Genomic DNA, 23,365 nt, shown 5'->3' on the forward strand with positions numbered 1-23,365 from the left:
GAGTGAGCTTTTATGACAGTAAAGCTGAACTGTTCCGAAACTCAGACTGGGAGAGCTGGATGCCCCTCAGGTGCCCACTCTGGAGGCCCATGGCTGCCACCTCTGCATTCCTGGTTTTCGGCTGTGGGCATTCTCTGTGAGCAAGTGTTTGAGTACCTTCCCTCACGGCAGACTGCTTCATTTCTAAGCTTTTCTATAATGCTAGAATGCTCTTCCTTTCCTTGAGACAGAATCTGCCCCTGGACTTCACCCTGGGTGGCCCTCCACAGAAGCTGACCTCTGACCCTGCCTGCACAGGGGTCAGACGAGCCCCTCTCCTTGTGAGAAAGTGGAAAATACTCTTCAAGTTGACAAAGATCACAAAAACAGCTTTGTCCACTTCCTTCAAATAAAGCCACACAACTAGATGGTGAGAAGCTGCAAGAGAAAGGGATGCTACATGAAAGGGAAGACAAGTTACCAACCATATTTCTGAATGAGTGACTACTCATCACCAAAGCCACGCACGATGTCCATGTGGGGACCCCAATCCGTGAGCAGGAGGTTCCCCAGGCCCTGCCCTCCTCCTGCAGTGACTATGCTGTTGGGGCTCCCAGGCCCCTCGGGGAGCCTAACCCCCCCCCGCCCCCAGCCAGCATGGCCCCTCAAACATCCGTGTGTGGAAACCCATTCAACAGGCTCCTGTCTGTGGCTAAGGAGGCGTCCCCGGGAAGCAGGGTCAGGGGCTGGGGGGCCTGGAGCTGGTGGAGCTGGGGCACAATGGGGCAGGAAGCTGGGCACCATGAGCCTCAGCAGCCAGAGTTGCCTCCGCGGGCTCTGTGCACGGCCCCATCTCAGGGTCTGAACCCCAATCCAGCCACTAACCTGGTGTCATGGTGGCCCCCTTCTGCCTCAAGGTGCTCATCTGTAAAGACGGCAGAATATAACACATACCTCCTAGAACTAGCATGCAAATTCAGTGAGAAACGTTTTCTTCTCAAAAATCAGAAGAGAAACCGAAGATGGGAAAATAATAAAAGCATAAAAAACCAAAACATATCTAAGCTGTCTGGAGCAGTTCCTGAGCTCCAGGGTGCGCTCATGAAACAGTGAGCCCCTGGCATGGAGGAGGGCCCGTGCACCCCAGGTCACAGGGGCAGGAGGTCCTGCCTCACAGTGGGCGCCGCTCCCTCAGGAAGGACACAGGAACGTGGGGGGGCTCGGCTTCGGACGCACTGAGTAGACAAGATACCCAAGTTCCAGGGTCCCGCACTTGCTGCTGACAGAACCAAACTGTCTCAATGACTGACTTCATATTTACGATGAAACTGAACTTCTCACATTTATAAATCTCCTGCAAAAATGATTGTCTTCTACCAGAAAAGACAAACTGGAACACAGAAGAAAGGGGAAGCATGAAGAGAATGTTATAAAAACCACTCACTTTTATTCTGGATTTGGTTACTGGTCCTATTTCTTTCCATTAAGGGAAATTGTTCCCACTCCCAGCTGAAGACTGATTAAATGGCATGATTATCACTGCACATAAAATAGGGAACGTAATTCCTTTTATTAAAATAAATCCACAAATACAACCTTCAGGCTCTGTGGCCTCAGGTATCAGCACGTCTGTAATTCGAGAGGTGCTCCACTGGCACCCCTGTGAGCAAGCAGCAGGCTCCACAGGCCAGGCCGCCCTCCGCTCCCACAGCTCTGTCCAGGGCCCGCCAGCAGAGCCAGCAGTTGTGGGACAACAGACAGCATCGAGAAAACCACACTTACTTTCTCTCTCCCTTGCAGTCCCCAGGCCCCCTCGAACCCTGCACCTGTCCCCTCTGGCCGCCACCGCCTGCTCCCAGACTCACAGCCAGCAGACCATGAAAACACAGAGCTTGTACCTTTTGATAAGCTAGAAAATTCAACTCTCAAAAGGCAAAGAATAGATTAATTAAAACATGTGACAAACAAAACACAACTTGTAAGCATAAGGACTTTCATGAGTACTAGAACCCTGGAACCACTACTCAGCTACAGGACAAGGTTACAACTGAGCAACTTCCAGTCGGAGAGGACACCTGTAGCCTCTCAGTGTTGGATCGCTCCCAGGAAAGGAGTCCCCTCGGAAGACATGACCCAGAGGCAGGAAGAAGGCTTCCTCTCCACCCCGGGGCCTCCACTCACCCACTGCGCTCTTCCTAGGAAAGGGACACATAGCACCTGAGTCTCACCCGAATTTCCAGAATTGCTCAAATTCAGCCAGAGCTTTGAAATCTTCACTTGCTGCTTAGCAAGACGGCGTGTTTTAACTTGTTGGCACAGGCGTGGGACGGGACGTGCTGCAGCCGACGCCGGCGCGGCCACAAGGCCTCCACCCGCTCAAGGCCAGGCTCCTAACATGTCTCTGCAATGAACGGCTTCCAGAACTCGCGTCCCGGCCACCTGGGAGCCACACGAGCTCCCCGGACATCAGCCCTGACCCGAACCCTCCCCCGGGGCATGGGGAGAGGCAAGTAAATCACCTCTTCCAGGTGGATCGGTGGCAAATACACATTCACAATTTGAACACTTCATTAAAAAAAATAAAAATATACATCAGAAATGGGGACTTACCGCCATCAGACACAGTTGCAGACTGAAAGAAAAGAGAGAGAGACATGAGTTAATTAAGCCTCATGACAAGTCAGGAACCAGCAGGTCCACAGTGTGAGCACGGTGACTGAGGACGTGCGGACACCTTGGTGAGCCGGTGAGCCGAGTGCCCGCTCCCACTTCCTGAGTGAACCCCGCCCAGGCCGGGCGGGCCAGGGCCACAGGGCTCTGCGCAAGTCATCACCACTCTCCTCTGAAGAGATCAAATCCCAGCACGCTTGACACCATGAAGGACACCTTGAAGAAAGTGGCTTAGGAACCCACATCAGTGTGGGCAGCATGGGGGGGGGGGGGGGAGGAACGGCGGCCCCGCCCCCGTGCCCTACATTCAGTGGTGCCCCACTCAGTGCCCACACTGCGCTAGGCCACTCTATCACCTCCCTGAGTGGGACCCCCAACCCCCCCCATCCCCATGTGTGGTGACAGGTGCTCAGGTGCTGCTGCCAGCACAGCAGGGGTCCGCCCTGCAGCCTGCCCACCAGGTGGGAGCCTGGAGAGTGTGGGATGGGAGCAGAGGAGGGCAGCTGGCTCCAAGGCTCCAGGGCAAGAGTGAACAAGTTGTGGAAGAGAACAGGCCAGTAGGAAGCAGGAGGCTGTGAGGGAGGCCCTGGAATGACAGCTGGCCAGAGTAACAAAAGGCCCATCTGAGGAAGACTCCTTGCAGGCACTGCTCAGGCCAGTAGGGAAGTGGGGGGAGGGGAGGGGCAGCTGAGGAAAGAGCCCTCGAACAAGGGATGCAGGAGCCCACAGGGGACACCTTGCAATCTCACCGCACGCACGTCCTGGTCACAGTAGAGGCCGGAGCCCCCCAGCACAGCATGCAGGCCAGGCCCCCAAGGCACAGGTGCTGGGACACTGGCGATGGGCCTCCCCTGGCAGCCTGCTGGCCTTCACTATGCACAGGACCAAACCTCGCAGCTATGCGCTCCTCAGTGGTCACCTCGCAGCTATGCGCTCCCCTTGGGCTCAGGCCTGGACTATGGAATCCCTGGGACTCTGGTGGGGAAAAAGACATGCACCCGTATCCTCTCTGCTGAGATAAGTGAGACCAGTGTGCAGGATATGAGGAAGGGCTTCTCACAGGCACAGCTGACAGCCTGTTCCTAGCACCAGGCCTCCCTAAATCTCACCTCCCAGCCTACATGGAAGATGGGGGACCTCTCCCATTCTGAGCCCCTCACCTCTTGGGACTTGGATCTGAGCTAGCCCTGGGCCATCAGCCCTCACCAACCAAGGGTCTGGCCTTCATTACAGAAGCATGGGGTGGGCTCCTTCCAAGGCTGACACGTACATTACGGTCAATCTCCTACAATCATGTTATAAATTCAGTAGCATCAGAGGCATGTTATTCCCTTGAGATTGATTATGAGAAGAAAATCCACAAGGAAGGCCACACACAAAATCAGAAATACTGTCAATAATATCTGAGAAATAAATCATAAAATGCAAACTTCATAAATATGAAGGCCATGGTCAATTTCATGTTATGATCACAATGAAAACTACATTCTCAGACTTTAGCAGATGGAACAGATGCACTACAAAGCTCTACACCCATCCCCAGAATGAACCAAGACCCATGGTCCAGGACGGAGGTGGGAGCGAGAGTGGGGTGCAGCAGAGTGGCAGCAGGGGGAGCCGCATGGACGAGGCAGGCAGGACACTGCCAGACTCTAGGCTAGGGGGCCTTAGGTGCAGTGCCAACAGATCCAGGTAAAGCTCAACAAACATGCTTTTTTAAAAAGTATACTTTAAGGGGTCCCTGGGTGGCTCAGCAGTTTAGCGCCTGCATTCGGCCCAGGGCATGATCCTGGAGTCCCGGGATTGAGTCCCACATTGGGCTCTCTGCATGGAGCCTGCTTCTCCCTCTGCCTATGTCTCTGCCTCTCTCTGTGTGTCTCTCATGAATAAATAAATAAAATCTTTAAAAAAAAAAGTATACTTTTTTAGAACAGTTTTAGATTTATAGAAAAATTGTGAAGACAGGACAAAGACAAACATGCTTTTAATATATTGCTGCTCCCAAACCACCAAAGTTGCCGCTGTGGGGACCCAGGGGCTGGGCTGGGCATCAGGTGTAGGGCACAGCCCCACACACCCTGGGAAACCTGGACAAAGATGCCCACTCCCTAATTCCTCTGGGAGAGAAGCAGCCCAACTGACGCCTGCAGGAGTTCCAAAAAGTGAGACCACCCAAGTAAGTGCTTATAATTCCAAAAGGCCCCCAAACCCAGGAAAAAAGCCCACCAGGAGAAACAGCCAGCAGAAACTACAACTAATAGAGCCTTGGGCACTGGAAAGTTCTGATATGGAATGCCACATGGCTCTGAAATCGTCCATAGAAGCTGTGATACGGAGGAGAAGTAGTAAAGTGGCAGCCGTGAAACACACCCTCCATGAGGCGTCTGACAACGAACCACACTTCAATAAGACACCCGGTAGAGGCTGGCAGAGGGAGGCTGCTGAAGAGAGTCTGGGAACTGGAAGCCATCCCTGAAACGGTCACACTGGCAGCAGCTCGGAGACAAGGACGGCTGGGAGTGAGCTGAGGGTGGAGAGGTGCAAGGCCTGGATGCCAGGTGAACTCTTTCAGAAAGGAGAGCTATCCTGCTGGTGCCAGAGCTCACAGCCCACAGGCCACCCCCGGGGACCCCTCACGCACACCCTCCAGGAGAGGCACTCCACAGTCTTCGGGCCTCCTTTGTGCACCACGTTCCAGGAACAACTCAACATCTCTGAGCCACAGCTTCAAATGTGCATTTCCTTCCCTTCCCCCAGCTTGGGAGGGTGTGTACAGAGAGCATTTCTCAAGCCTAAAATGCTAAGGAAAGTTCAGGGCACCTGGGTGGCTTAGTGAGTGCAGTGTCTGACTCTTAGTTTTGGCTCAGGTCATGATCTCAGGGTCCTGGGATCCAGCCCCACATTAGGCTCCCTGCTCAGCAGGGAGTCAGCTTTACCCTCTCCTTCCACCCCTGTCCTGCTGATGCTCTCTCACTCTCTCTCAAATAAATAAACGAAATCTTTAAAAAATATATACATATATCCCTGGATACAAAACCACTATCCTCTTCCAAGTTCACATATTTTCAGAGAAATGGATGATGACTATACTATTCCTGACCAGATTATTTAATTTGCAAATAAATAATGTATAATCACCATTAACCTAACTCTTCTTTTTTTCTGTCCAATATTTATTTTACTTTACCAGCACACACCGGGGAGTGGCAGAGCCAGGCCATTACATCAGCCGATCCCTGCCCAGCACCCCAACTCCTTAGGCCCTGAGATGGACGTGGCAGCAGGTGAGGAGTACGGATCAGGGGGCTTCACTTCAGGAGGAGATAAGGCCTAGAGAGGTGAAGTGATCTGCCCACGGCGCTGGCAGGAAGGAGCCAGGGAGGTGCCTGTGGGGAGCACAGGGCACAACAGGCTTTACTGGTGGCCAGTGCTCAGTGCTGGGGGCAGGGGGGGCGGGTAAAGGGGACAATGAGGAGGGGCGGGCAGACAACCTGCCAACAACAGGGAGGTAGAAAAGACAGAGAATCCCCAAATCGTTTCTATTTGCCTCGGGATCAATGGCATGTCTGATTCTGACCCAAGTTACCCTTTCAAAGCCTGGTTTGCATTTTTTTTTTTTAGCACAGCCTGGCTGACGGGGCGGGGGTGCTGGTGGTGGTGGTGGTGTCCAAAATGGCAAAGCTTCAGAAACTCCCACAAATACTTCCCATAGAGCATCCCCACAGAGGGGCATCTGCTGCTCAGTGTTGCTTAAAATCAGGCATTCGCAATGTCTCAGCACACTGAGACCACTGGACCACCATAAACATTTTTATGAATTAAAACTTAACATCCCCAATGTTTATTCTCAGACCTAGGACAATCTACATCAATAATTCATTTTCACAGGGGGATCCCTGGGTGGCTCAGCAGTTTAGTGCCTGCCTTTAGTCCAGGGCGCGATCCTGGAGACCTGGGATCGAGTCCCACATCGGGCTCCCTGCATGGAGCCTGCTTCTCCCTCTGCCTGTGTCTCTGCCTCTCCCTCTCTGTCTCTCATGAATAAATAAAATTAAAAAAAAAATTCGTTTTCATTAGTCTGTACTTGTGGGCTCTTCCACGTTCCCACATCTACGTGTTACACTTAAGCAGAACCGCAAAACAAGCTGCCAGTGAAGTTAGCATTTCTCTGCACTCACAATTTAAACATGTACCATAAGGAAACAGCTCTAAAGTGTTCTATAACAGGCCTGCCGGACTAAGATTTACACTAACATAAATGTATTTATTTGGAAGAAACTTACAAAGTATTTTATTTTATTTTATTTTATTTTTTTTTTTACAAAGTATTTTAGATATGCAATTTAAGTCCAAACAATCTCCATTTCTTGGGTCAGCCTCTTAAACCTGACAATTCAGTGGAAATCGGATCTATTCCCAGCAGGAAATCTGGACCACACGTTCCATGGATATTATATCTTGAATTAATGGAGTGAGTTTAAGATCACTAATATAAAGGGAACTACATGACAAATCTAGCCTCTATCAAGGCTGATCCTGCTTGTAACTTTAGACAAGAGAAAAGTACTAAACTATACTGTTGTCAAATTACTTTGATATATAATAATATATAAAAATGTCAATTTTCAATTTTGAGCCACTGACAAAATTTCCTATTTTGGACATAAAAAGTATTAATCAGTCATATCTGAGTCCTAAATAAAAGACCAAAGGTTGCAAGTTGCCCAAATGCATCAAATATTCTGAATACAAAGAGAAGATAAATAACCCAAATGATGGAAAACCTTAAGAATTTAGCAATCCTTGGACACCTGGGTGACTCAGTGTTTGAGCATCTGCATTTGGCTCAGATCATGATCCCGGGGTCTAGGATCGAATTCCTCATCGGGCTCCCTCTGAGGAGCCTGCTTCTCCCTCTGCCTGTGTCTCTGCCTCTCTCTGTGGATTTCTCATGAATGGATAAATAAAATTAAAAAAAAAAAAAGAATTTAACAATCCTATTTGTATCTAATATATATTTATTTGACTTTTTAAAAACTCGATCATTGGAAAGCCTGGGTGGCTCAGTTGGTTGGACGTCTGCCTTTGGCTCAGGTCAGGATCCAAAGGTCCTGGGATCAAGCCCTGCATTGGGGTCCCTGCTCAGTGAGGTGTCTGCTTCTCCCTTTCCTTCTGCCTGCTCATGCACCCCTGTTCTCTCTCTCTCTCTCTCTCATTCTAATAAATATATAAAATGAAAACTTGATCATTTCAGTTTTAAGTGACTCCTCGCTGGACTGAGTACAGAAGAAAGCGGGCTCATGTTGGGGCCTGTTGGGCGGTGTGCCCTGACTCAGGCTCTGTGGGCCCAGGGGTCTTCACACCCAGCCACAACCCCCTAAGGAGCTTTCAAATCAATTCAGTGGCCCCGAGCCACATTTGTCAACCAAGAAGTAAGATGGATAGAAAATTGTGAAAGGAAAATACTAAATACTTGCCATGGTTCGTGCTGTGCTCAAGCCTAGCTTCAGAGTTGCACATGGGTGTGCATGTGGGTCCGCACATCATGTGCATGAGGTCCTGATGTGACCCCATCTCCCCCTGTGTGGTGTCGTCCCAGGACTCTGAGAGCCTCTGTGGAGAGGACCCAGCCCCTCCTTGTGCCTTCAGCTTAGAGCACCTCCTGCCCCCCCACTCCCTCTACAGCCCCACCTGGCCAGCCCACCTACCTGGCTGTGGCTTCAGCTACACCTTAAGCCTTCCTTGCCAGGCCCCTGAGGTGAGTCCAACCACACACTCTGATGTCTGCCCTCACAGGTCAGTTCCCAGGTCCCTTGGCGGCGGGGCCCAGGAGTGATGTCCCACAGACCTCCCAGAGAGCCTGGTGAGGGGGCTGTGCTCGGTGCCCACCCCCACACTGGGAGGCCACCGTGTTTGATCCCACCCCCAGATCTCTCCATGTTCACGAGTATAAGTCACAAGCACACACACCCTCCATACTACTGCTTTCCAACAGGTAAAGACAAAAAGACAGCTAGATGTACAGCTCACAGGGAGGCAGGGAAGGGGCACCTATTCCTAAGGTTCAAACTATGATGTTCATAACAAAGGATTTCTGTGTTCCAGGAAATAGGGAAGACATGGGGTGAATGACATAGGGTGAAGGCGCTCCAGGCGTGTTCTGTGCCACACAGTGACAAATGGGACATGGGTGAGGGTAGAGCCATCATAGCACAACACAGCACACCACAGTGCACTCAGCCCGAGGGGGAGAGGGGACGGGGCAATTGAGGGCCTTCAAGCAGATGCAGGCAGAGCCCCAGGAGCTCAGAATCGGACCTGGCCTCTCTCTCTAAGGTGTGTATCCCAAAGACTTCTTCATTCTTCAATAAAATCAGAAGAGACCCAATCAGGCCAAACCCACAATGACAGCTTTTTCTCAAGAACTCAAGAGTGAACATCCCATCATGTACATGGTGAAGCCCAAGAGCAAATTCTGAAAACACCCTGATGAGCAGCACACAGGCTCCACACTAATGCTAAGTATTCAGTGTGAACACCTGATTGCACCCCAAAATCCTCTGACCTTGATGTAAAGACCACAAATCCCTTTTTCTCACCAGCTGTTCCAAGTTTCAGAAAGACACAGAAGGTCTGGGAGGACACCCATGACTTAACATCCCAACAGGACAGCACTGAACTGCTAGCAAAGTGGAGGTAAGCATGGCCTGCCTAGGAGGCTCTATGTGGGCCGCGGCCCTACATCTAGCTCTCAGACGGACACTGTTGCAGAGGAGCTCCTCCTGAAGGAAACAGACATGCAGGGACATGCAGAGGCCGAATCCAAGCCCCACTCTTGTGTGAAGTTGAAGCCCAACCCCAGGGATGCACTTTCTCATAAAGGCCAAGGTGTGTTGGTGGTTTTAAAACCTCCACCCACAAGCTGGAGTTGAGCCGCAAGCTGGAGCCCTCCATCCTCCCAGGCTGGCTCCATCAGCTCCCGGCAGCCCCTGGGCTCGCTCCAGCTGTTGCCCTGTGGGTCCTGGGGTGTGGCCTCCACCTTCAGGGTCAGGCAGAGCCTCAGGAGATTCAGCTGAGATTGCTTCTACGCGTCAATGTGTCCTGCACACGTGGGCTGCATGCGACAAAGCCACATATCCAAAATGGGCAGCTCCACTCCCAGGTGCTCATGCTGGGGGCTGAGGATGAATCCAAAATTGTCAGATCCCTGCTGCCTGGGCAAGTCAGGTGTCACAGGGGAGCATGGCACAGAGAAGGGCAAATGAGGCTGTCCCCTTGGGGTGTCGATGAAGACAGGCTGATGAGCAGCCCCCAGGGCTGCAGGCAAGAGAGCAGGGTGGGGGTGTGGAAGGGAGATGCAGAGGGACAGGTCTGGAATGCCGAGTCCATGGGCCTGCTGACATGGGCTCCAGGGATGGCTTGGGCGAGGGGCAGGGGAACCCCAGGGAGAAGCCCAAGTCTGACTTGGTCACTAGTCCCCACCTGCCTCCTGCACATCCAGAGGGAGCTGGGAGTGGACATGGACCTGCTGCCGGGTCGGAAGCCAGGGTCCCTGATGCAAGAGGCAGGCTGGCAAGGGCAGCCTCTACATGACAGCTGGGAGGCACATGGAGCAGAGAAGCCAGGTAGAGGGATCTGAGGGGAGGGGGCCCCCAGGATGGTTGGTCAAACTCTAGGACACCCAAACAAATGCTGTTTTAGGAAATCTGGTTTTTCTTTCATGAGAGGATGATAAATAAGCACGGACAGATGAGTCATTCCAGGATGGAGGGTGAAAAGGGACAGGGCGCTGGGCAACCCCCACAGGGTCAGGGGGAAAGGAGCCTGCATGTAGGTCACGCCACAGGGAGGTGCAGAAGACAGGGCCATCATCGCTGAAGGAAGGCTGCCAGGGCACGGTGGCCCAGCACTTATTGAAGGAAAGGGGAAGACAGGCAAACAGAGGTGAAGTCCCCTTCACACACACTAGGAGGTCTTCTTGTATAGCCAGAGTCAGAGCCCCAGAAAGTGGGAGAGGAATCTGTGCAACCAGTGCATTCAATGGCATAAACGCGATCACCCTGACAGACCAAGGCCCCTCCCCCACCAGTTGTAGGGTGGAAAGAGATCTGGGGCAAAGTACGCACCGACTGGCTCACAGCCAGCCACACAGGGCCAGCCCTGGGCAGAGGCCACCCCACCGGACACGGGCCCGTGGCCCTCCACCTGGCTCTCCCCAGGACTGTGGGAGCCCCATGAGAGGGACAGGCTGATGGCAGACACAGGCAGTGAACAGAAGTCGGTTCATCTGAGCTAAAAAAGGAGAAACTCAGTCAAATGCAAAAGAATTTCGAGCAGCCCACCCAGCTCATCCTAAGGTTGGGAGCCAGCCGGGCGGGAGGCGGCCTGACACGTCAGCCCACAGAAGGGCACGCCTGACACGCTCGCTCCCGTCCCACAGCCAGCCTGGCAGCCGGGCAGCCCACACGGCCCCAGGGACCCGCTCGGCCACCCCCGGGACACCTAAACCCCGCTATCCGCCCTGTGACAAGAGCTGAGTTCATCAAGGCTCCAGCCCTGCCTGCGTGACCGCTCTGCCTTCTTCCCCAAGCCTGGGCTGACCCTCCTCGCCGTCACTGCTCTGTCTTCCTCCAGCCTCTCCAGGCCTTTCTGCGGGACCTGAATGCCCGCTGCACACCCTCTGCACACCCCGACCAGGCACCGGTGCTGGCGTGGGAGCCCCGAGCATGGCTGCTCCCACCGCTCATACCCCGAGGCCCAAGGTGGGACAGGCTCCGTGCTGCCTAGGACCGAACACTTGACTGTGTCCTCCCAGTGAAGTCCTTCTTATTTTCAAATCCTACCCAGAGCCCCAGTGCACGAAGAGGTGAAAGCCCCTTGGTCTCTGGAAATTTTTTTCCCTCATACTCTAGCAGCCTGAACACAGCTGCCCAGGCAGACGGACCTCAGAAGGCATCCATGACACAAGAGGCGCTCCAAGCCCCCGAATGCCACACGTCTGCCAGGCGTGCCGCTCAGCAGGATGTGTACTTTCTGACCGGGAAGGGAAGGACAGAGCCTAGGAGCGGCTGACCTCTGAGGGCAGCCCTGCCTGGGGAGGCGCTGGCCTGGCGGGCACCCGAGCAAGACGGTGGGAGGCAGGTGGGGGGCAGGTACCACCCCGCTGCAGCAGCCCTGGGCCCCTGGGGATGGCACACCTCCTCCTGGACACCCAGCCCACCAGGTGCCGCCGCAGCAGCAGGGTGAGGGGTCCATTCATGAGGCTCGCTGAAGCTTCCCTCTTGTGACAATTCATATTCCTTTTAGGCTACGGCTTTTTGTGTCTCCTCACACCGCACCCCACCAGCCTCTGCAGCTCACACCCATCCTCATGTGGCTCAAGGATGATGGCCCGCTTTGTTTTGACAGAGGGGCATATATGCATGCTCAAAGTCTACTTCTGCTCAACTTCACTTCTGAAAAGATGGAGAAACTGGGATCTTTTCATTTGGCCAGTGAAAGCCTCATGTGTTTTCTGGGTCGGCAGCCACTGGCTACCCTTTGTGCTCCTGAAATGACTGTGGGAAAGCGCTCCAATGAAGGCAGAAGAGCTCTCTGCCCCAAGATGAAAGACGCTTACAAGAAACACAGCCTTTCATGAAGCACAGCATCCACTGAGTGTGCACACACACACACACGTGTATGCACACATACACACTGCAGATGGCGGCCCTCCCAGGGCATCCCCACTTACAGACCAACAACTAGAGGCTCAGAGGGAGAAGCACTCCCCTAGGATGGCAGAGCCAGAGAGATGCAGAGCCAGCCTTCCCACACGGCCCCTGACTTTTACTCCCCTTGCACCTGTGCCTGCAGGGTGAGGTCTCCACCAGGACCCTCTTCCTGCCCCCTTTCCCATGGACCCCCCTGGAGCCAGGCAGAGCTGCACGCAGTACCTACACTCGTCCCACGACCTTCCAGCACCACCCTCGACCCCAGAGGGGAGGCAGCTGCTCATTTACCACTGCTTAATACAACTATACAATCAGACTTTAACACACTCATGCCAACAACATATTTGCCAGTTTGAGCATTTGCAAAAATTTCAAAAGGGATCCAAATCATCTATACAGGCATGTACAAAGGCAGATTTTTAGTGACCTTTTTTTTTTTTTACTCAGAATAAAAGAAACATTTTCTAACACTTGCCTTTGTATAGCACTGAAATGAAAACGCAATCTACGTTTATGGACAAATACCTAACCAGTTAATCGGTCCCTTGAGGACACAATATTTCCGTAATTCACTTTTCCATCCAGGACGAGGAATGGGGTATACAGGAACACACAGTCCCTCTTGCACCAAGGCAGCCAGAGGCAGCCAAGCAGCAGGCATGCCGGTCAACATCAAAGCCTCTACCCTCTCAAGTAGGCTTCAGGAGTACTCGGGCTTTTCAAGCTACACACTAAATATTTTAAAAATACATTAAAATCTGCACTTACAACATAAGGATAGTTCCTGACCTATCCAAGTGACCTCTTCCTATTTTCCACTGAAAAGGAAGGAGACAGCTCCCTCTCCTCTGCCATACTTCTGAACCAGGCATTTGTGAACTGGCCCTTCTGCAGCTCTCCACAGAGGCTCCAGCTAGATATTAGGAAAATATCAAGATGAAACAACTCTCAGGGAAGAATGGATTTAAAATCATACCCTGTAATTAGTGACAATCTTCTGTTAATAATTTACTTTCACCTTTAGGTCAACACAGCACAGCCACAAGAGGAAAATAAACATAATTTTTTAATCTGAAGCCTTTGGTAAAAATTTTCATGGCAAATTCAACTTATAAAAGCTCGGATAATAATCAATCACTAAATATGATTTTCAGGAGTTCCCTTTGTATGGGTAGGAAGCAGAATCAACTCATTATGTTTTAAAATATTAGATATAAAATGGTAATTTAAAGAGTACAATAGATTTTTAAAATCCAGTAGAAATCTAACATTTCATGCACTTGGCTCACTTTGAAATCAGTCAGAGTTACTATAGTAGATATGAGAACAGCCCTGATGCTCCCTGTAGGGTGGGCTTGTAGACCCCAAGCAGCTGGGAGCCGGGCTGGCCCTAGTCCCCAGCCTCGCTCAGAGGACCTGCGGTCCCACAGCCGGCCATGTATCTCCAGACAACTCTTTTCAGTTCCGGGATGCAGACACAAGAGGTGCTTTCAAAGTTTACATCTAAAATCTACCATTCACCGAACAACCTAAAAATAATGCAGTAACTGAGATGCCAAGTTTTCTTACAAAAAAAATCTGTTAAGTGACAAGAAACATTTGGAATACCTTACCTGCTGATCATTTAAAATGTGCGTCTCCTTTGACAGCCCTTTTCCCAAATTCATCTTAAGACAAGAACCCTTCCGACCCACACCAGGCGCGCAGACCTACACTACAGCACTTGACGCGGCAGCATGCCTGTGCTTGTCAGGGAAGTTTAAAGACATTTCAGATGAAGTTCCATTCCGCTCCCTTCGTAACCCATGGCAACAGGACACTGCAGGAAACTGTGGTTTGCCAGGGATTCAGACTCTATCTCAATTGTCTCATATAAAAAAAAAAAAAAGGCCGTTTACATAAGTCACGCTGTGAGATCATTTTTCAAGTATTTCCTCTACCAAATCAGAAAAATAAAACTTCAGCTGATAGGGGTAATGCTCAGTCAGTACAACAGCTGCAGAGAATTTGTTTTTTTAGCAGCGTGGCGCAGTTCACAGCCTTAATTACAGTTGCTGACGATTCTATTATAAGCCTCCATATGCACGAGTCTATGTGGTGCCAACCTGCGGAATCGGCCGTGTTCCTAAAACCCGTCTCACGCATCTATCTCTGCTCCATGATTTGCTTGTCTGTCTTCTGATGCCTGATACAACCTGAAAGTGAGGGAACCACCGCAGATCCTGCCGTGTGGAGGAAGTAGAAAAGAAATAGGAAACTGATTCTAAAACCCAGGTATTACCTGTTATAGAACCCTAAATTTACCTGTTAACTTTCTGGAGACCCAAGGGCAAACTGCTCACCCCAAAGTGCTTCTCCACACTACAGCATAAATGTCTTATCTTCATGGGCCCCAGTGCTCAGCTCCCCCGTGGAGGGTTAGGTTGCCGCAGACCTTGGGGAGTATCATGTCCAGGGCTGTCAATGCAATGCTCATAGGGTCAAGAGGCTGGGATGATGGCCCTCAGCTTTGGGGGTCAGGCCATCAGCCGACTGCACTGACCATGCTGAGCCTGTCCTGACTTTTGCTTTTCTGTGGGAGAAACAGAAGCACTCCCAACGTGAGCATTCAGTGAAGGGAATGTGCCACACAGGGCACAGGACTGTGTTGAATGCGGAAATTGTACAATGCCTGCCTAAAAGGTGAAAATCTTATAGACAAAAAATGGACATAGGCTCAAGCTTCTTCAGACTGCTTTTCTTGAGGTCCACACACAATGGAAGTATGAACTGACCTCAACGTAAGAGCAAGGAAGGGGCAAAAGCTGCCATGACCATCCACACTACCATTGAACACAGGGAGTACCTGGCCTGGCACATGGGAGATGATGGGGGGGAGCACATGAGGGAGGGCCTGGGGGGAGAGCATGGCCCAAGGCTGGGGGACAAGCTGGGAGATGCAGGGAAGGCTGCATGGAAGGCTGGGTCCTGGTGAGAGAGGCCTACAGCCTGGGCCCCCAGGAGGTGGGCAGGGATGTGCCAGGCAGCCCCACCTTCCCCCTGCTCCCTGTGATGAGTGGGGGTGATGTAATGAGCCTCAGCCCAGAGAGCTCCTTCCAAGCCTCCTGGGCTTCCAGGGTTCCCATGGTTGACTGGCCAGGCCTGGGGGAGCCTAGAGACCCTGCCCTCTCTAGGGCCTCATCTTTAGGTACCATGGCCCACCCACCCTGCCTGTTCTCCAGGATTCATCTTTCCCAAACAGGACAGTCAGCAGGATGAAGGAAGGTGGGGGGGCTGCCACTTACAAAAAGGCTCCCTGGGGACACGAACAAGTCACCTTTCCCAGGAATACATGAAGTCTGACAGACAAAGCCAGCAAGCCCATCTCCTTCCCCCTAGGCAGCCGTGAAGAGAGAGAAGCAGCACCCAGAGCATCGTGTGGTATCAACCGCAGACTGGCAAGGTGGAAATAGGATCTGGCCAGGCCGTGGGCAAACAAATGGGACACATGCCACCCTCCTTTACCCAACCCTGACACCCATGTTCCCCCGCCCAACTTCACCCTCCAGCTTGCATGCATACGCAAGCAATCATATACACACATGCATGCACGTAAACCCATCTTCAGAGGAAACACTCTGGCAGGTTTTCACAGGTGGTCACAGCTGTGTGACTCTGTGATCTGGATATTTTCTGCACTGATTTCCAAGGGGCCTGTACTAACCTGTAGGTTTGGGGAGAGCACAGTGGGCCTCCAGTCCCAAAGGTCTGCCAGGCTCTGGACCAGGTGGCAAGAGCATAGAAGCAGAACGTAGGATGGGTGGGCCATGCCCACGGGGCACAGCGTGGGACCTCTGACGTGGACCTCTAGAAAACCCGGCACCTGGGTCCCATGCCGGCTATACTACTGCTCAGGTGCCAAGTCTGTTTTCTTCTTTTCTTTTCTTTTCTTTTTTCTTTTTTTTAAAGATTTTATTTATTTATTCATGAGAGAGAGTGAGAGAGAGAGAGGCAGAGACTCAGGCCTCAGGCAGAGGGAGAAGAAGTCTCCACGCAGGGAGCTCGATGTGGGACTCGATCCCGGGTCTCCAGGATCAGGCCCTGGACTGAAGGCAGCGCTAAACCACTGAGCCACCCAGGCTGCCCTCTAGTCTGTTTTCATTGTAATCGTATCAGACAGAAAAGCCCACTGCCTAGCAAAGGAAGTACAATCTCATCTTGTCTGTGGTTTGTCACATGGGGCGCAAACAGCAGCCTACCCCTACCAGGCTCCACATGCCTATCTGGCTCTTGGCGCCACTGTCTCTCAGAGTCCTTGTGTCCCTTTGGGGCTATGTCTCCCCTCTTGCTGTCAGCGTGCCCTTCCCTGCTGTGTAGGGTGAGGAGAGGGAAGGGACAGGGGCAAGAACCTGGCGGCAACCCCCCCTGTGCCAAATGGTGCCCTCAGCTCCTGGAGCCCGGCTCACCTTTGGGGGAAGAAGGGATTCCCAGGCTGCCCAAGTGTCCAAGAGTTCCAGCAGCTTCTGAGAGCAAGTGTCCAGACATTCTGACACCAAACACTCACCACTGTATCCTCCCTATCCTGATGGGTGCCAGCTCAGGGCCAGTCAGGGCTGAGTTCAGACCTGGGCCCATAAAGACCAGCCCCTAATAAAACCAAGTGTGGGTTTGGGTACAAGAAGAAAAGCCTGGCAGGGGTGCTGTGTGGTGCTGCACAGGCTTGGCCTCAGCAGTGAGCTGCCCAGAGGGGCAGTGAGAAGCTCACTACCAGTGTTGGTGCAAACCAACTGAGGAGCTAGGGGCCTTTGGTGGGGTGCTCTGGCCCCAGAAGCTGAAACAGGAAGTAGGCCTGCCCAGGAGTCTGTCCTGTCCAGTACAAGCACCTGGGAATGGCAGCAGAGGTCCTGTGGGGCCCCAGGGCAGAGCAGCTCAGGGAGCATGCCAGGGGAGGGTTCAGCCAAAGCTCACAGATGAGAGGGGAACAGAGGGCATCCCCGCAGGAACACCAGCAAGCCAGGCAGAGAATCCTCTGTCGTCACCTGGAAAATCCTGGTAAAGGAGCCAACCAAGGAGCCTCTCTTGTATTCTGGACCCATGGCAGCAGCCTCCTGCCTTCCCAGGTGCCTCTCTCTCATGGGCTCCTGCCCCCAGTCCCATGCCAGTCTTGGAGCGGGGAGCACCTTCCCCTTAATGCCCTGGACTCGTCAGGAACTCCCAGGCCTTCTGGAACATACACACTCTACTGAAGGTTCCAGCGTGGCAGAGGAAGATGAACACAGGGAGCAGCCCAATCTCAGGGGCAGGTGCCATCCCCTTATCCCCGCCAAAGGGAAGTCTACACAGGTTGGGATGAAATGTATGGCCTTAGCGCCCCCTGCCGTCCAGGCCCTGAACTGCCAGTCCCTGCTAAATACACCTGGAGTGGCAGGGGGGTCCCCCAGCCAACCTCCTGGGTGGGGAGGGCTCTAGACCACCAGGCACAGGGAGGGCTCCATGGAGGGGGCCAGGGCACAGTGAGAGCCAGAAGGAACAATGGGGAGCTCCCCGTGGTATGCTAGTTACAACCAGAGAGGCTCCAGGGGCAGCAGGGCAGGCGGGGGGCGGGGGGGCTAGCACTCATGGGACAGCCCATTTAGAGAGGGATGGGATCTCAGGCCACGAGTAGGGGCTGAAGGCCACAGTCTACAGAGCGGCCAGGTTCTCTCCCACTCCCAAGGCTGCAGCAAGGTCAGGCAGGTGGCTCTAGGGTACAGCAAGCTTGCTCTGAGGAGGGCTGAGAAGAAGCACTTCCAGGTGTATGGGTCACTGCCGGACCACCCAACCCTGCCACTGTGACAGCAGCACATACATGCGAATGCTCTGTGTGCCAATAAAACTTTATTCACAGGACAAGCCTTGGCCTGAAGGCCACCATGTGTAGACTCTGGCCCTAACCACCACCTTTCTGCCCAGTCCCAGCCCCCCAACCCCTCTCGTGGACTCCAGCCCCCAGGGCTCCTGCTGGCTCTCCCAGCTGCTTCTCTCCCACCCTCACATTCTCCAGTCTGATGGGTGGTGGTCCCTCCTGGTCATTTAGAAACCTAAGAGCTTCCTCTGTGCCTCTCAATGCCCTGGGAACTCCTAAAGGCAGGGAGTGCATCTGCAGAGCTCAAACAGTGGCTTCCAGGTGCCGCAGGCAAGATTTGGGCCCCATCCCTCCTGTACGACCCTGCGTGCCACCATAGGACATTCCCCACAGAGCCCCACTCCCTGGCAATGAAACACACACTACTGCACTCTGTACTCGACACGGAACGTCACTCTCTCCCTCTCTCCCTCAGCATCCCAAAGCCTCCCTCACACTTGGAGTAAGACCCAAGGTCTCAGCCTGGCCTGCCCTCCCTTCTGTCCCCCACATCTTCACGTGCTGGCCCCTTGCATCAAGGGTTCCACGTGAACATTCTCACGGCAGCCCATCTCTGGCCACAAATGTGGCCAGTTCCCCCACTGCCATCACCCTACCACAAATGTGCCAACGCCTGCCATGCCTCCATGCAGGAGGTCCCCAGTACCAGATGCCTCCCACCAGCATCCCTAGGTCCTTCTTTCTTCACCCCAGGGACCCTCGACCCTCTCCCTGGGCCCCGGCCAAGCACCAGGCACCCACCAGCTCAGTCCAGGAGCTTTCCCACCATGCCTGTGCCCAATCAGAGGAACCAGAGGTCCTGAGGCCACCTTTCTCCAATCACCTATGCCCTGGGACTCATGGGCCATTCCCATTTTTTTTTTTTAAGATTTTATTTGTTTATTCATGAGAGGCAGAGACTAGACAGTGGGAGAAGCAAGCTCCCTTCGGGGAGCCCAATGTGGGATTCGATCCCAGGACCCTGGGATGTTGAGCTGAGCCAAAGGCAGATGCTCAACCACTGAGCCACCCAGGTGTCTCTCACAGGGCATTTCTAATCCCCGCCCATGACAGCTGTCACCACTGTGCTGGACAAGCACCTTTCCCACACTGTCCATCTCCCCGCACTCATACCCTGACATGCCTGCAGTCTCACCCATTCTATGCCCTGCAAGCCTTCCCGGCAGGCTGGTCAGAACAGCTAAGGAGAGGAGCCCCCACCGGCCTGCCCTCGCCACACCCCACCCCCACTCACTGCTCGGCCCTCTCTGCTGGAAGGACCACAGCAAACCACTTCTCATTCTTTGTGGCCAACAGCCTCCCACAGCGACACTGGGTGGAGACCCCTAGAGACTCCTTCCCAGGGTGGGTGGACAGACAGGTTGCTTCGGCTTCAGCAAACCAGGACTGTGCTGTTTCGAATTCCTGCATACGTGCCGTCTGCTTTGAGGGAACAGAGCTCCAGATTGCAGGGCCCATGTACCTCCACATGCAGTAGATAATGTCACCCTCGCCCCAGGGGTTCAGAGGGGTCAGGGCTGCTTCCCAGCCACACCAACATTCCACACTGTGGTCTTCATTCCAGCTGGCTCTGCATACGGGCCTCACCACTGTAGTAACAGTACCTTCCTGATGACGAATGTGGCTGGATGTGTCATTGAGGTGTCATCTTTCATAAAATCTCCATCTGAGTCTCATGCCCACTTTCTGGTAGGCATCCTCAGATGGATGGACCTTGGGGGCCACCACCACCAATGCCCCCACCCCGTATTCTAGCAATGGTGCATTTGCACAAATGAAGGGTCCTAACATTCACCCAGTTGGGGCATCAGCCTTTGCCTTTATGGTTCAAGCTCTCTGTTGGGTAATGTTTTCTTCGCCCCAACACCACGAGGCTATGTGCCTTCATTACCCTCTGGTGACTCTCCTGTGCCGCCCTTCACATTACATCTACAACACAGCTGGATTTAGTTGTTTGTACGGCATGGGGAGAATGGACTTCCTTTTTCTCACATGGATCTCTCTACCCCGGCACCACTGAAAAGACCACACTCAACCCTGTTCTGCACACAGCCCAATTATGTAGGCAATGCGTCTATTTTTATGCATGCTCGTTGAGTCCACTGTCTGTCTGTCCATCCATGTACCGACACCTACACAGTCCTGAATTGTTCTCATGTTGTAGCAAGTTTTGATAGCGAATAGCAGAATTCCTCCTACCTATTCTTCCTCAAGGATATCTTGGCTACTCGGTCCTTTGCATTTCTAGGCAAATTTTAGATTTATCTTAAGTTCAACAAAACACCTTTTGGGATTTTTATTGAAATTGCATTGAATCTATATGCTATTGTCTGACTGTACTCACAGCTGACTATTGTATTTTGACAGACTATCCATCAAGCTTGCCAAGTATTCATTAATTTCAATAATGACTATAGATTCTTTTAGATTTTTGATGTCATAATCATATCCTGTGAGAATAATAACATTTTCATCTTTCTTTTGTGGCTTTTAATTCTCTATTGTTTTTACTTTCTTAGTATGCTAAAACTGGCAATAAACATTTGAATAGAACTGGTGACAGCACACATCTTCCTCTTGGTCCTGACCTCAAGGGGAAAGCTTGAGTACACTGCATGCTCTAGGGGTTTTTATGTCCTTGTCAGATTGAGGAAGTTCCCTTTAATTCCTATTTTGTTAAATTTTGTTTTGCTTCGTTTGTTCTTACCATGAATGGATACTAGCTTTACCCAATGCTTTTCCTGTTGCTGTTGAGATGATATACGATTGTTCTACTTTACTCTGTTAATATGGTAAATTATTTTGACTTTCAAGTGTTAAAAAAAAAAAAAAACACGTTCTTGGAATGACCATGAACTGCTGGACTATGCTTATGTCAGGGCGTGAAGTCCTCCCACCTGTGCTCACCAGTGGGCAGCCCTGCCCCTCCCCTCTCCTTTCAGGTCCTCATCAACTTTTGGAGCCAAGGTTTTGGAGACCTCATAAAACGAGTTGCGCAGTTAACCCCTCTTTACGTATTCTTCTGCTGTTTCAGTCTGTTAATTTGTTTCATTAATTTCTGCTTCTGCTTCCATCACTGTCCAGCCTCTACTTCTCCAGGTCAGTTTCACCACGTTCTCTCTAGCCTCAAGACAACCTTCCGCTTTCCATCCCCTCTCATACAGGCATGGGAACACTGTGAGCACCCCCCTGGGCCAGATGCGCCCATTCCAGTGTCATCCTAAATATGCTCTGAGCCCCACAATGATTCTCTTTTCAAGTTTTCTTTTCAATTCTCTTTTCAAGCCCCCAATGATTCTCTTTTCAGTGGATCACTTATCTACAGGTGTGTGGGCACCACCTACTTGCCACCGGCTTCCAGTCAACCTTGCTGCAGCAGGGGACAGACTGAAGAGTCCTCTAGATCTGCTGAGACTTGCTTTATGGTCCAGCACGTGGTCAGCATTCATAAACATCCCACAAGGGAGTAGAAAGAACGCACTTACTGGGTACAGTGCCACATGACGTCCAGGAGGCCAGGGTGGGAGTCATGCTGATTGGATTCTTACTGACCCTTTTCCTGCTCAACCTGCCAGGCATTAAGCAGAGTATTTTCTTGTCTCTAGCCATTCTTGCTTTAGATACGTTGAGAGCATACTCCTGAATGTATATCACATTCAGAATTGTGACTTCTTACTGCCGCTCACATCGTGAAGGTTCCCTTTTCACCTTTAGGACAGCTTCTTGCCTGAAAGCCAACTCTGACATCAATACAGCTATGCCATTCGTTCTTCTTTCCTTTAAGATTTTATTTATTTGAGAGACAGTGAGAGAGAGAGAGAGAGAGAGCACGAGCAGGGGGGAGGCGCAGAGGGAGAGGGAGAAGCAGACTCCCCACCGAGCAGGGAAGAACCCAGGGCTCTGATTCTAGGACCCTGGGATCCTGACCTGAGCCGAAGGCAGATGTCCAACCAGCTGAGCCCCCCAGGCACCCTATTCCATTCTTTTGATTAGCATTGCATGGTAAGTCCTTTCCTGTTCTTTTATTTGCTTTCTGTGTCCTCAAGCTTTCATGTGTCTCTAGTATAGTATGATCATATTTTTCATGCAGTCTGACAATCTTTTCTTTTTAATTAAATATTTAATTTATTTAAAATCAAGGCACTGGGTAGCCCGGGTGGCTCAGTGGTTTAGCACTGCCTTCAGCCCAGGGTGTGATCCTGGAGACCCAGGATCGAATCCCACGTTGGGCTCCGTGCATTGAGCCTGCTTCTCCCTCTGCCTGTGTCTCTGCCTCTCTCTCTCTCTCTGTGTCTCACGAATAAATAAATAAAATCTTATTAATTAATTAAAATAAAATAAAATAAAATAAAATAAAATAAAATAAAATAAATTAAAGGTACTTACTGACTTATCTGGGCTTAACCCCAGCTCTGCCAAATGCTGCCTCCTGTCAGCAGTTTCTGCTCTTGCCCTCCTGTTGTCTCGCCTCTCAACTTTCTCACCTTCTTTTGAATTGACTGTTTTTCATAACTCCATTTTTCCCTCTTGCAACCTAAAATTACTCCTTGTTTTATTGCCTCAGGTTACTCAGGGGATTACAGCATGCATCCTCACATTATAAGAATCGAAGAATTACTGGCTCCTCTCTCTCTACCTTCTTCCGCAGGGATTTAAGCATCTGAACTTGCACCCTCTACCCTCCCTGGAGCTCAGACTAGTGCTACGGTGTCAGGTAAATTTATGTATTTTTAAACCAAATAGAACACAGTTATTCTTGTTTTACACAGTCACCACTCATTTGGGTTGACCCATACATTTACCATTTTATGTGGTCCTACTGGGTCCTCCTCATTGTCCCTAGGCTTACATAGCTCTCATCTGAGTCTAACTCCAGGGGACTAAGGGGCCCCGGGAAGTGGACCCAAGATGGATTGTGCAGAGGAGCTGGGCCGGTGGTAGCTGAAGGGATGCGGAGGCCCCTGCAATATGGAGAGAATGTTCCCAAGAAGCCCAGGATGAGTAAGTACCAGTTGAAGGCTGACGTGAAAGCTGGTGCCTCTTTGAGGGGGCCATACAAGGCAGTGAAGCCCAAGAGTCTGGGGACAGTCTCAGAGACTGCTGAGGACACCTGTTAAAG

General features: G+C 51.7%; 1 protein-coding gene across 8 annotated transcripts in view; it reads right to left on the reverse strand.

The window, feature by feature from the left end:
* RGS12 (regulator of G protein signaling 12) overlaps positions 1 to 23,365 on the reverse strand; it is a 119,710-nt gene that overhangs the window by 49,383 nt on the left and 46,962 nt on the right. For all 8 annotated transcript variants that reach the window (XM_038533173.1, XM_038533172.1, XM_038533171.1 and 5 more), the window contains exon 4: positions 2,590 to 2,611. In XM_038533173.1, the coding sequence (XP_038389101.1) occupies positions 2,590 to 2,611 (22 nt within the window). The remainder of the gene's footprint in view (positions 1 to 2,589; positions 2,612 to 23,365) is intronic.

Source organism: Canis lupus, chromosome 3 (genome assembly GCF_011100685.1).
Source record: "Canis lupus familiaris isolate Mischka breed German Shepherd chromosome 3, alternate assembly UU_Cfam_GSD_1.0, whole genome shotgun sequence".
In the NCBI taxonomy this organism is placed as follows: Eukaryota; Metazoa; Chordata; class Mammalia; order Carnivora; family Canidae; genus Canis; species Canis lupus.